Genomic DNA, 13,297 nt, shown 5'->3' on the forward strand with positions numbered 1-13,297 from the left:
TATTTCTGGGCAAGAATCCAAAGCTCTACCCGGTACTGTGTTTTGAGAGGTTCTGCAAATAAATGCACATAAGAGTAATACGCAAATTGATTGGGATCTGTTCTGACCTTGTATTTTAAGACATTGCTACAGGAGAATCAAAAAGACCACTAAAAAAAATGCTGCCTTGCCTGTACTGCAAGCCTCATAGGAGCCAAGGGAATTATCTTTTCCTTAGAGCTAAATAAAGACTAAATGCATCTTCTGATTTGCCTGCTGAATGTTTATTACAAGTGATAAGTTACAGATTCATTTTAAGAAGACATGTCACAATATGCCAGACCTACTCTGGTAAGCATTTTTCATGTACAAAGTAGTTTAAAAACACATTAGGAATTTAATCAGTGCTGTAAGATCCATGTAACTTGACATCTTTCCCATTATGGACATACCAAACTGGCAGCCTTCCTCTACCTTAATGGCAAAAATCTTTGTGGCTACGACTGATTACAGCCAACTAAAATTACAACTCTGGAGAAGACATCTGATAATTACAGTAGACATTACAGTAGACATTTCAGTAGAATGTGGAAAGTTTAGTGCCTGCCTGCTAGACAGTGACAATTGTTAGAGTAAATGTTCTGGCAGGTTCCATCTTACTGGGTGGTTCCTTCCTCCCCTTTGTGTTCTGCATGCTGCAGCTGACTGTATAAGGGACCCAACAGCCAGTTGAGTGGTGTTTTACCAAGATATTCCATCACCTCATCCAGAATCCCCTTCATTTTCTTCAGCTGGCCTCTGCTGCTGATGAAGAGCTGCTCAGACACATCTCTGAAGGTGGTGGCCCAGTGGGAGTTCTGATAGATGTTCCTAGCCATTGTGTACAGGTGCTGGAACTGGTCCTGGATGTTTTGGGGCAAGTGTTGGATGCTCAATACCAGGGTGAGGCAGGTTTTCTGAAGATGGTGATTCAGGTCATAGGCTAGACCTAAGAAGAGCAACTCCAAGGGCTTAATAAAAACAAACCCTCATTAGTATAAATCTGGTTTATTCAGCCTAGTTTACGAGTTCATTTGTAAGTATACTGTGCACCAGAATATAGCCAAAGATAACACTTCAAATCTGACCAATAATTACCATTTAATGATATCCAACATGAGATCAAGCAATAGGAACAAGGAAACTATTCATTTTGACACCAAGCATGTCAAGGAGACCCAAAAAGTTTCTGCCGTTTTGAAACCCTTTGGTATGTGTTTAGTGAAGCCAGGCAGTAGCTTTAGATCAATATTTCCCCCATTAACACAAGTCAATCAAAATATGGCTCTCAAACTAGTTATGTCGAGTCAGGTTGTCTATTTAAATTACTTCAAGTTCAGTTCTAATATCGCCTCCCTCCATTTTAAAACTTCAGTTAAGGTCATACTATCTTAGGCAGTTCAGGGTGATGTAAAGTTTTCCCTTTATCAGGTACTCAAAGTATTTTCCCCAACTGTCATAGGTAGCTTGAACAATGCTGTGTTAGTGACTTGCTCAGTGTCACAAGGAGCAATGTTGGGATCTAGCCTGCAACCTCAGAGTGCCGAGATAACAGCTCTAGTCACCAGGCTACTCCTCTATTTCCTCCAAGCTCACCTAACCAAGACATCTCCCCTCCAGAATTTAATACATGTGCAGACCACATCCAGTGACGTGAGATAACAAGTCCTGCAAGGACATATTAGGTATTTCACACATGGCCCTGTTTGGAAAGCAGGCTCTGGGTCAAGGGTAATGAAAGTGCTCATACTACTGATCTATACAACCTATCTTCTCTAAACCCAAGTGTATGGCAATGGAAGGAATTTGCTATTCCTGTGGTGATAAAATCAATTTGAATATTTTATATACCATAAAATTTGTATACCATCAATACAAATAAAGTAGTATCTAATATTAGGTTCTTAGAAATTACTAAAGCACCTATATGAACAATTGCTTAAATAAAAAAGGAGGAAAAACTAGAAAGAAAAATATAGAATAAAGTTAATTTAAAATAAAAATTAGACACCCCCCCTTTACTTCGATGGGGGTGGGGGGTGGGAATATGGAGCAATACAGAAAAGGAGCCTCTATATTAAGATTTGACACGCCCAAAGAAAAATTTGTTGAATGATATTACAAGTCACCTGAAACAGGAGATTACCTCAGCATGACAATATTAGCAGCTACGTATAATTTGATATTATGAAAATTATACATGGTACAACTAACTAACTGTTGTCTGTAACCCACCTAGAACGCCAAGTATTCAGAGAGATAAAGATTGCACATTAGTTGAAATGGCTGTTTTATATCTGGCAGCTACAAATTAATTGGAGAAATTTAATCAGTGGAGCTATTCATGCCTATGAGGCCCCGTTGTCATATTGCTAATTTACTTGTGTTGAAGGGTACAGAAAGAAAGATTAGGTTATCTTTTAGTCCCTGACAGATTTTGTATGTAAGATGTTTCATCTTAACCCGTGAACCAGGTCTTGCAGAAAACCACACTTTCCTTCTGCTCCTCCCTCTTGGCTGAGGAATACAAAGCCCCCTGCAGTTACATTCAAAAGCAACTGAACAGCACTGGAACAAAACAGATGAGGGGGCAAAAGGAATCTCCCCATGACACAAAAGCATTCTGTTCGAGAAAAGTACAAATCATCATTAACAAGCAATAACAGGGTAGCAACCTGAAACCAACTTGTTGTATGTTAACACACACTGGAAACATGTCTTCAGGAAAGATATGTTCCCATGTAAAAATAATTTTCCCACAGGGCTTGTCTGCTAGGTACCAAGACCTGAAAGGAGAAACATCCAAGGCAGAAATATACAGGCAATCCACCAGAGAGCAGACCAGAGGGCAGGCTGTACAAAATATCAGGGACTATAAGATTGCCAAAAGGTAAGAACTTATCTTCATTCTATTATGTCCCTCCAGATTCTGTATGCAAGGTGGTGTACCAAAGCCATGGCAATGTCTAGTGTGGGACAGAAGAGCCTGCACACAACACCAATGCCCTAAAAGCAGTGTCAGACTGAGCTACCACATCCACTCTAAGACCTGGTAAAGGAATGTAGAGGATATGACCAAGAGTCTTCAAATTTTGGTCGGACTAATTGCATGGCACTCTGTCCATAAAAACAGCAACTCGTTATCAAGTGAGCTTTAAGAAACTAGCGGCTGCTTGCCACCTGCAATGTAAGTCAATAAGTAGCGATGCAGATCCATTTTGCAATAGAGACCTTGGGACGCCTACCTCTTCTGGACTGGCTAGTCAGGACAAAACAAATGGTCAGAAAGATGAAAATCATTAGTCTTATCTAAGTAGTGGAGCAAGACTCCATCTAGTTTCTTCAAAATTCAATCCTTCTGCTCTGACCCTGTGGGAGTCAGACAAGAAAGCACTTCTGCATAGTTCACTTGGAGAAATGAAGTGCATGGGGGTTCTGTGGGAGGAGCAGAAAAAGAAAGAAATGGTGTGGTTTTCTGTAAGACCCGGTTCACAGCTTGAGATAACTGTGTACAGAATCCAGAGGGGGGGGGGAACACAAGGGATATTGTGGTGGTAGGCATTTGCCCCTCCATTGCTACCCCATATTTGAAGAGAGACCACTGTCCTGCCTCTACTCCAGGGCCATCTACTTGCAGCGGCAGCCAAAAGAACCAATATGGATAAGAGGCAATAGCAGAATGAAGAGAATTGGAGGAGGTTTGAGGAGAACTGCTGCTGAATGGATGGGAGACAGTGAAGAGTAAGGAAGTATTAGACTAAGCAGAAGGGAAGAATAGTAAGAATGTCAAACCCTAGCACTGGCCCTTCAGAGCTTTTTTCTATCGCCATCTCCATCCCTGGAACAGCCTTCAGGTCCTCTAACCCATTGCCTTCCCATTAGCTATATCCTACCTACAGTGGAAGGCAGCAGGGCAGGCTCACCGATACTGGGAGGCAGGGAGGAAGAAGAGTACTACAGAATGTTAAGGGTAAAGTCTCCTGACACTAGTCAAAGCCAGCTGGCAATCCCCTAATCTTATTGGACAGGACCCCCCTGAACATATGGGCACATGTGTAAAGTTTGCCCAAAGGTTTAACCTGGCTCCATCCACTGCAGGTAAAACAACAAAACTAAACACCCTCAAATTTAGTTCAGAACAGTGTTCAAGCAATAAGGGCATGTGCCGTCTGTCAGGAAGATGGCATGGCAATCCCTTTTGCCTTGCCCTCTTACAACTACAAGAGTTCTCTATGCTATAGAATCTGGGAACTTCCCAGAGAAAGTGCTTTGTGCACTGGAACCCTTGATCTGATTTGGCAGAATTTCTAACTATAGGCTTCTGCTTTGTGTAAATGCCAGGTTTCAATCCATCCTATTACTTTTGCTGATAATCTTTCCAACTTCATGGGGGTTGGAAGGAATAAAGGGGAGCCTACTGGCAAGCATAAGTCAGCTGCTGAAGGCAATTTTACCTGCATTGCCTAGTATTTGCAAAGCATTCAGGAGGGGGTATGTATCTAGATATTCACCTCCATGCTGGGCATTTCTTCATCCTTCTGTTCTACACTTTCTTTCCATTCTACCAAGGACTGGTGCAGCCTCTTCTTAATCTTGGCATACTCCGTCTAATGTAGAACAAAGGTATTGATTTAGCACTGCAAAAGACTTTTTGCACAAAGACAGTTTTAAGTAGAGAATGATACAGGGACAAATTTTCCCTGTCCCCATTCCTGCAAGCTGTCCTCATCTGCAAAAGCCACAAAACTCTAAGTTTCAAGGCTTGTATAATTAAGAGATCCTGCAGGAATGGGGACCAGGGACAGAATGGGGATACAGAGATCCTGCAGGGACGGGGACACATTTATTCCCCCCATCATTCTCCAAATTGAATCTTTAAGTGCAAGACTGCGGCCTTAAAAATCCCAAGATAGGGGCATTAATATACACATTGTTACTACATTCCCAAAAGTCTAGTTTTACATGTTGCTGGTGCACATAGTTCTCCTGGTGGAATTCTGTGCAAAAAGTAGCAAGTTCAAGTTTTTAAATATATTTTGCTAATTACCCATATTCCATTTAAAACATTTTCTACCTTTTTGTCCGGATGTTTTATTTTTCCATCATGTTGCTTCTGTTTTTTTTCTGCTTTGTATAATTCTTTCAAGTGGCTACTATCCATTTGTCTTTTCTACTCTTACCATATTTCTACCCTCCCCTCAGAGTTCTACCATTCAGCATTTTCCTTCCTCCACCCATTCAGCCCAGCATCTGCTCTTCCTTCCCTCCCATTCTTTCCCCTACTGCACTCCACATGGTCCAGCATTTCCCACTCTTCCCTCACTCCCATTTCCAGGCATCTCTCCATTCTGTTCCTGGATCCAACATCTCTCTTTCTCCACCTCCTGTGTATCTACCCCATGTCCAACACCTCTCCCCTTTCCTTGTGCTCGTGTCAAGTCTCTCTAGCCCCCTCCATTATGTGCAATTTCATCCTCATCTCACAATGCATGTCTCCTTCTCCCCCTGTGCCACCAGTTTTCCTTCCACTCCTCTGTTGTAGTTAAAGGCTTGCTTTGGGTCGCAATATCACCAGAAACTCACATGCTGCTAATCCACAAGTCTCCCTCTACTGTGGAGAGATTTCTGGGTCAGCAGCAGGCAGTGTGTGAGAACTGCTGCAGATACGTGACCCAAAGATGACATGCGAGAGTCAATGCCGACACAGCCCAACAGGTTGAGATTCTGCACAACTGCAATTCTATGGAATTTCTGTATTGTGCAGTCACACAGAATTCTGCCAGGAGTGACAGATTAAAGATCAGGTTCATCCAAGTCGATTCTTACCAGATCAATTATGTGAAAGAGTCTCACTATGGCATCTTGGCTCTTGCATTTGGCATCTTTGATGCTCATCAAGATCTGATCATAAACTCGCTTGTGAACCTTGGAGGACAATAACCACAATCTAATGTAGCCTGGTTTCTGTGTTGCAGCTTCAGATCCTTCAACTCTGGTAGCTTCATTGGCTATGAAAATAGAAATCCAAAAGCCTTATGAACTTAGCTGCTAGTATTGTGAAAACATGCCACAAGATCAAGCTGTTTTATATCTGAAAACGTTCTCATCCATATAGACCCAGCAATAGAATCCTTTAGTCCAGGGGTGTCCAACCTTTTAGCTTCCCTGGGACACATTGGCCAAAAATTTTTTTGGGGGGGCCGCACAAACATGCAAACGCTGAAACAAGAGAGGAGGGAGCTGGCAAGACGGTAAACACCTGGGGGCAGCAGAGGAACACACTGCATTGCCCTCAACCAGGGCCGCTTGCAGCCCTTGGGCCACAGGTTGGACACCCCTGCTTTAGTCCAAAACCTAGATCTTCAATCAGGATTACACAGCTGAAATCAGAACAATCTAGTCAAAACAGCTACTACATAGGGGGAATTGCCATTAAACTTTCAGGGGTCAATAATCATTTAAGCTTCTTGCCTACAGTAATAGTAAATGGTTGAAGATAGACCTATGTGGTCCATTCAGTCAATCAAGGCAATGTTGAACCAACAATCTACATTTGCTAAGTTCCATTATTAGATATCTTTCCCTTCCCATTGAAGTATACAAAACCTATTCTCAGATGACATGAAATGTGAAGTACTCTTGCTCATGATCCATCCTTGCCATTTTCAGGGGTCAGGCCATAAGAAGTCTGCCCTGTACTGGCCCCATTTCCCCAGCTACTGGAGTTGCCTTCAAAATCTATTCCAGCCAATATGGATCTGTCTTGCCGTATAAAGGACCATAGAAGTCCACCTGGCATCCACTACACTGCCCCACTGCTGGTGCTGCCATTTTGAGCATCAGTCCTGTGCATAACTAAAGTTATGGTCGAGTTATATTTTGATACAATCCTGTATTTATGGATCCTTTGCATCTGTCCTTGCATTTTTTTTAACCCTGCCACCATTTGTCTCTACTTCTACCATGTGGGCAAGCTAGGCAACCACCCTCTGTGAAAAAAAGATTTCCTGACATTAATTCTAAGTCTACCACCCTGAATCATCATATGTACTCTAGTTTTACCACTTTCCTCTGGAAAATGTTTTAGTAGATTAAATACTTGAATGGTATTAAACGTCTCATTTCTCCTCTATCGCATCTCTAGTGTATATGTGATCAGACACTCTATAACAGCAGGCATACTCTAGAACAGAGAGTCTCAATCTCTATCAAGCTGGGGCACACTAAACCTAGTATCCCTGGCTCGAGACACCCGGAAGTGTGTGACATTGCATGCACACGTTATCACCACATCAACATCTGCACATGCACAAAGGCCCTTCAAATGGGCTCTGTGCTGACAGTTGGGGGGGGGGGGTATCTGCAAGGGAGAGGGCCAGAGAGATGGAGAGGTGCTGGCCGATTGCCTACAGGATGTGCCTCTTGGGAAGAGAGGCACGTCCTGTGGGCAGTCAGCCGACGCCTTTCCTCCTCCCCAGTGTGCTGCGGCACACCTGAAATCTCAGAAGTCACACAGCTTGCAATACACTGCCCTAGAAGAAAAGCTGCATATATAGATTAGTTCATAATGTTAAGATAAATGCCACATTACAGGGAGACCTGAGCAACATGTGTGCTTGCTTGAAGTTAGGAAAGCAGTACGATTTAATGCCTGAAGTTTCTAAGAATGTGGAAAATTTACTTGTACTTTTCTTACCGGCTTCTTCTGCAGTTAGAGGGAGATAGTGGTCCACAAGAGCCTCAGACTTGTTCAGTGCTGCATCTACCCCAGTGCTCACCATCTGCACCATGTGGCTGCCCAGAACAGTGTTCACGCTGCCGCTCACAGTTGCCTTGGTCACTTCCATTACTCCATTGATTGTATGGGCAACAGAATCCTTAGCATGAATCAGCATATCTGTGGCATTAGCAGCCAACTAGAGATATTTGATACATCAAAATGAAAGTTACAGCTGGACAAGAACAGAACTCAAAAGCCATGTTCCTATTTGATTTTAGGACTCTCCACCCTATGCCCTATCCTGCTATTTCAAGTTTTATTTAAAGTTTGAAATGTGATTAAGCGATTTATCAAAGTGATTAACATTGATAAAAAAATTTACATTGTAGGGGACCAGATAAACATTCAAAGACACAGGACTTAATGAACCAAAAAGGAAATAGAGGAAGACGACCAGAGCAGGGGAAAGGTAAGGAGAAACCAAAGAGAATGGAGAGAATAGAAGGAAGACTGCCTCTGCAAGAAGAATACACATCATATGTAATTAAGATGGCCCAACTAACCGAGCTAGACTAACCAAGCTAAAGATCTAAGGCATCTAGAAAGTGATGTTAGATGTTTAAGACAGGACAAAGTGTACCATTGCTGCTTCTTAAGACACTTGCCAGGTCAGATAGTAGTGCCTTCCCCCAGTCTCAAAGTTTGGGAGGGCACAGTACACAGTATAGTTTTGTCATCCTAGGTCCTGAACCCTCTCATGATGAGCCATTGTGAACAAATAGTGAGCATACTCTTCAAACTAACTATGTTGAATGAAGAGTACATATTCTTGTATTTTGGCTTAGATCCATTAAGCTTCATTGCTAGTGTTTTTGTAGCTTTGTGCTGAAATTTTTTTTAAAAAAAGTCTTAGGCTGACCAGGACTACATTAAGCTTTGGCCTTATCAATTATCTGGGGAGATTCCCCATCTATTAGCCATTAAATTACTTTAATTCTATTTATCCATCACTATCAATTACTGCCTTCAAAACTGAATTCTTGCAGTTACCCTTCCTCCTCAAACACACAATGCTACTAGAGTGATGTCAGCCCACCCTCACAGCACCTATTCAGGACCCTGTTTACTCATTCACAAGAGAATAGAAGCAGCTACATGCTTATCTGTTATTTTTTCTGTAACATTGCTTTCTGTAATAAAGCTTATTTCTGTACAATATTCTTTTTGCAGCCACTATTGACTGTCAAATGTGACATGTTTCACTTCCTGCTGAACCTCCTGAGGGTACTAAACACAGCACCTGGTGCATTGTGGAGTGCAACTGTACATTGTGGGAGCGCAACTTCACAAACTTACAAATGACTTGTTGGCTCAAGCTCAAATGGTAGCAAGTGACTTTCCATTGCACTGAATTCCCATCCTGAGCCTGTTCTTGAAAGTCATCCCTATATGGCTAGTTTAAGCCCTTTGCTCAGAGTGGCGTACACTACCTCACCTTATCAGCTGGCTGGTGGAGGATGGGCAGCTTTGCTTCAATTCTGTCCAGGCCAACACAGGCATAATTATTAGCAAGGGCAACTGTAAAAGAGGAAATCCCATAAAAATACAATTTTGAAAATACTAAGAAAAATATTTCATTAGGCAACTCTAGAAAAGTTCACACCATCTGTTTCCTTTTACGATAATCTAAATAAGCTCCCTGAGAAATGAAGATTATATAGGAGAACACATACTTAAGTGAGTAAACTGTGGAGTGGGAAAAGCTGCAGACAATTAAAAAAATTAGCTACACTCCACTTAGGCATTCATTTGTAGCTGGATCACATCCCTACCACCGCCATGAGCATAGTTAATTTTATATATAACCCATTAATGGAGGTTGTCCAAGCTGTTTACATTCAGGTACTCATTTTTCCTTCTCTGTGCCAGAGTACCAAGCATAGAATTAAAGAAATCAATGCAAAGTCAGTATCCATTTCTCCCACATTCCTTGTGACTTTGACAAGATACTCATTTTGATGTACTCACTGTTCCCTCTAAACTGAGTGGGAGTCCTCCAACTGCATTGCTGTTAGTGGGAGGATGGTGCATCAATAATGCATTTTCAATTGCTAGGGAGATCAAGAGTCCAATAGAGTTTGGCTATACCTCACAATTAAATGATATTTAAACAGCATCCCCCTCCCCTTATATTGGCTAGACTATAAGTAGAGGCCTCCAATTCAGCTTAGAGGGAACAGTGGCTATACAAGTCTTAGAAAAATCAAACACATTAAGTGCAAGACTTGACAAAATTAGTTTTATGTTTGGGAAAATAAAGATTTAGGTTCTCACACAACGTGAGAAAAAGTGCTCATTTCATGCTATTCCAGCTTTGTGGATTTTCACCATTGCCCTGGGCTATTGTAGAACAGTATTATGACAGTTCCTCCTTATGGAATTTGTTTCTAATGCACATTCCCTACCGCCTCATGTTGAGAAGGAGATTGTCTTCATTGTATTACTGAAGAATTTCTAGTTCCATGAATTAACAGCCACATTAGTTTATCCACTTTGTCAATTTAAAGCAAACTCCCAATTAGGTTATTAGATATCACTTACTTTTTGGCTCCAGTTTTCGGATGACAGGCTTTGCACTTATGAGGGCAGCAGCAGTGATGGTCTTTACCCCCTTCTCTGCTACCTCACAGGCAGACTTCAGGTATGGATGGTTCTCTTTTGTGCTAGTGTAAGCAGAAGACACCATGGCACAGGTAGAGCTAACCAGTGGCAGGTTAACCACCCTCACCACCACATTCTGTCAAGCAAGAATTACATAACATTAAAAATCCCATGGCTGAACACCATCAAATAAACAAGCTCTCAAAACCTTTTTACTTACCTGTTGTGTTACAGCTGCTACTGAAGCCATTTCTCTTTCAAAAGGGAATAGAAAGTTTAGAAAAAAAAAGATAGTTTAGATAAATCAGTGCTTGTGTGATAAAATAACTTTAGAAGTCAGATGTAACATAGCCAGTCTCCCTAGTCATTTATGATACTTTTTAAGCAGTAAATATGTCCTAGTAACCATAATTCTTACAAGATCACGTCAGCTGTTATAAATGACCTGATCTACCCAACTGGCTTACTTCCAGAAATGCAGCTCTACATTCAGTGTTATAGCTAGCAAGCAGGTAACTACACAGACATTGTGTATTAAAGTGTTTTACCAGCCTGGTTTAATATATTTAGTAAATAAGACCTACATTATGTACTTAAACAGCAGGTTACAAAACTTGATGAGAAACTTGTACTCTGTATTAATCTTTTAAAATAGATTCAATTAGCAAGCACACACAGACTACAGAAACTACAGACTCCTTAACCATTAGGAGCTGCTGATTAGACATCCCCAATTCTACAAGCATCCAGGCAACATGGCAAATAAACAGCAGAACATACCACAAGCTGTGGCTTTCACTCTCTGCCAGAACTTATGTGGGGTAGAACAATTTGGCAATTACTGAACCTGAAAAGCCAGGTGTTACTACTTTGGGCCCAGAGTCTTAAACCTGTGTAGTTTAGAAGTATTAGGAAAACTTAATAAATAGCATATATGGAGAAAAAAGTGTTAAAGAGCTCATACTATGCTTGAAAATAGCATAAAGCTGGGGCGGTGAGTGGGAGAGAGGGACTCCAAGCCTGAAAATAATTGGATTAATGCAGGGTCTCACTGGCAGGTGAAAGAGTTTTCACAGTGGCATTTAAAGCAGGATAGTAAAAGTAAGTAGCAATAACACACCAGAGTGCTTCACTTCCAGAAGTCAGGAAGAGGCAAGAACAGAAAAAGAAAATTAAGAAGTACAAACAGATTCATATTTTAAAAGATTTTACTCCAATATCATGATGGACCTGATTTAAAGCACCCTATAAGTCAGTCCCACAATTCTATACCATTAACCATAGAAGTACAAGACTAGAACATGCTACCTATATATTGAAGTATTTAAGTGTCTGTTTTCATGTCTCCTCTATCCCTTCTTTTTTCCTATGGTAAACTTATTCAGGTATACCCTGGGCCTAAAAGAAAGGCTGCATATAGACTTGTTTGTGATGTTAAGCCTAGAATTAAGGCTGCATTATAAATTTGACTTTTTTTAAAAAAATTAAAAAATGTCTAATGAAAGTGTAGCTCAGTAGATCTGGCTTGTGAATGCCCCACATGCATTGCATTCTCTTAACTACAGAATACCTAGAAATAAAGCTTTTACTTTTCATCATCCTAATATTAGATTATTTAACAGCCTGACTCCCAATCACAGATAAACATTCTTATGAAAAAAAACAAGGTTAGATTTACAACAAACAGCACAGCTTAAACAAAAAATAAACTATTAATACCAATGGTTAGCTATTACCTTCCTCCTTGGATTAAACACAAAAGTAACTCTTCCTTTTACCTGCCCTTCTTCTTTTTATAGGAATGAAGTGGGTGGGGCTCTAGAAATTAACCATCTACTGCCTCTTGATTTCTCTGGGTATTTTCACAGTTTAGCTCTTTCAGCCCTCCTGCTTTTTTTTTTTCTGAGCTAGTTTGTTTTTGTTTCAAGTTACCATCTCCCTTGTTTTGGGGTTTTTTAAAAGAACATATAAAATACATGAAATAATTGGGAGCAATGTCTCCAAATGGGTTAGTTTTTTTAAAAAAATACAATGACAAGGGCCATATGAATGATTATATGGTATCTAAAAAAAAAAAAAAGCTTATTGCTGAAATGACTTGCAGCTTTATGTTGCTGAGCCTTCTCATATATTTCTGCCTTCCATACTATACTATTCCAGAAGAAATCTCCAGCCTCATATGAATCCTCCACCCCCTCCATGGGTATTCATATGTTCACATTACCACTTAGCTAGCAATCATTCCTCTCTTCTAGAAAAATGGATCAATTTACTCAGGTTCCTACATCAGGGGTTCTTGACCCATTCCTTGTGAAACAGCCAGCCAGTCAGGTTTTCAGGATATCTACAAGGAATATGCATTAGATTTGCATACAGTGGAGGTAGTGTATTTAAATTTAACTCATGTGTATTCATTATGGATATCCTGAAAATCTGAGCGGTTGAATGTGTACCAAAGACTGGGTTGAGAAACCCCTGATCCAAGTTGCCAATGATCTCACCAGTGTTAAGTGCAAATTCTGATTTCTTTAAGGACATCAAGACAAGATTCATATTCCCAATGGCTAGGTTTCATGTTGTATCACAGTCATCTTGAATGAATCCCATGCTACCACAGCAGTCAGGGCTCTTGCATATTGTGGCTGAATATCACAGCTGTACATATAGCTTCCTGCAGCAAACACTTCCCTGTGAGGAGCAAGTTGCAATAATCTAAGCACGAGGGGATATGAGTTTTGGCAGTGTACTCTGAAAGGAAGGGAAGATCAAGACATCAAATTGATGGTATTATGGATAAACATGGGTGGGTGGTGTTGCTTCGGCCTCATATTTCTGCAGCTTTGCAAACAGTTGAGTGTGTATGCCTTTGGGTTACATAGTAACATAGTAGATGATGGC

The 13,297-nt window shown here is 40.9% G+C and overlaps 1 protein-coding gene across 2 annotated transcripts; it reads right to left on the reverse strand.

Moving 5' to 3' along the window:
- Positions 1–241: 241 nt before the first annotated feature.
- On the reverse strand, positions 242–12,225 carry LOC117348071 (perilipin-2-like). 2 transcript variants are annotated; one of them, XM_033919738.1, is made up of 8 exons: positions 12,136–12,225; positions 10,620–10,653; positions 10,340–10,535; positions 9,234–9,316; positions 7,715–7,934; positions 5,845–6,026; positions 4,530–4,625; positions 242–989 (listed from the first exon to the last, which is right to left on the reverse strand). In XM_033919738.1, the coding sequence occupies exons 2-8, from the start codon at positions 10,647–10,649 to the stop codon at positions 636–638; spliced, it is 1,161 nt and encodes a 386-aa protein (XP_033775629.1). In that variant the 5' UTR covers positions 10,650–10,653; positions 12,136–12,225; the 3' UTR covers positions 242–635. The 2 variants fall into 2 exon arrangements, with proteins under 2 accessions (XP_033775629.1, XP_033775620.1); XM_033919729.1 differs by lacking the exon at positions 12,136–12,225 and adding an exon at positions 11,970–12,013.
- Between the last annotated feature and the right edge of the window lie 1,072 nt (positions 12,226–13,297).

Source organism: Geotrypetes seraphini, chromosome 1 (assembly GCF_902459505.1).
Source record: "Geotrypetes seraphini chromosome 1, aGeoSer1.1, whole genome shotgun sequence".
NCBI classification, from domain to species: domain Eukaryota; kingdom Metazoa; phylum Chordata; class Amphibia; order Gymnophiona; family Dermophiidae; genus Geotrypetes; species Geotrypetes seraphini.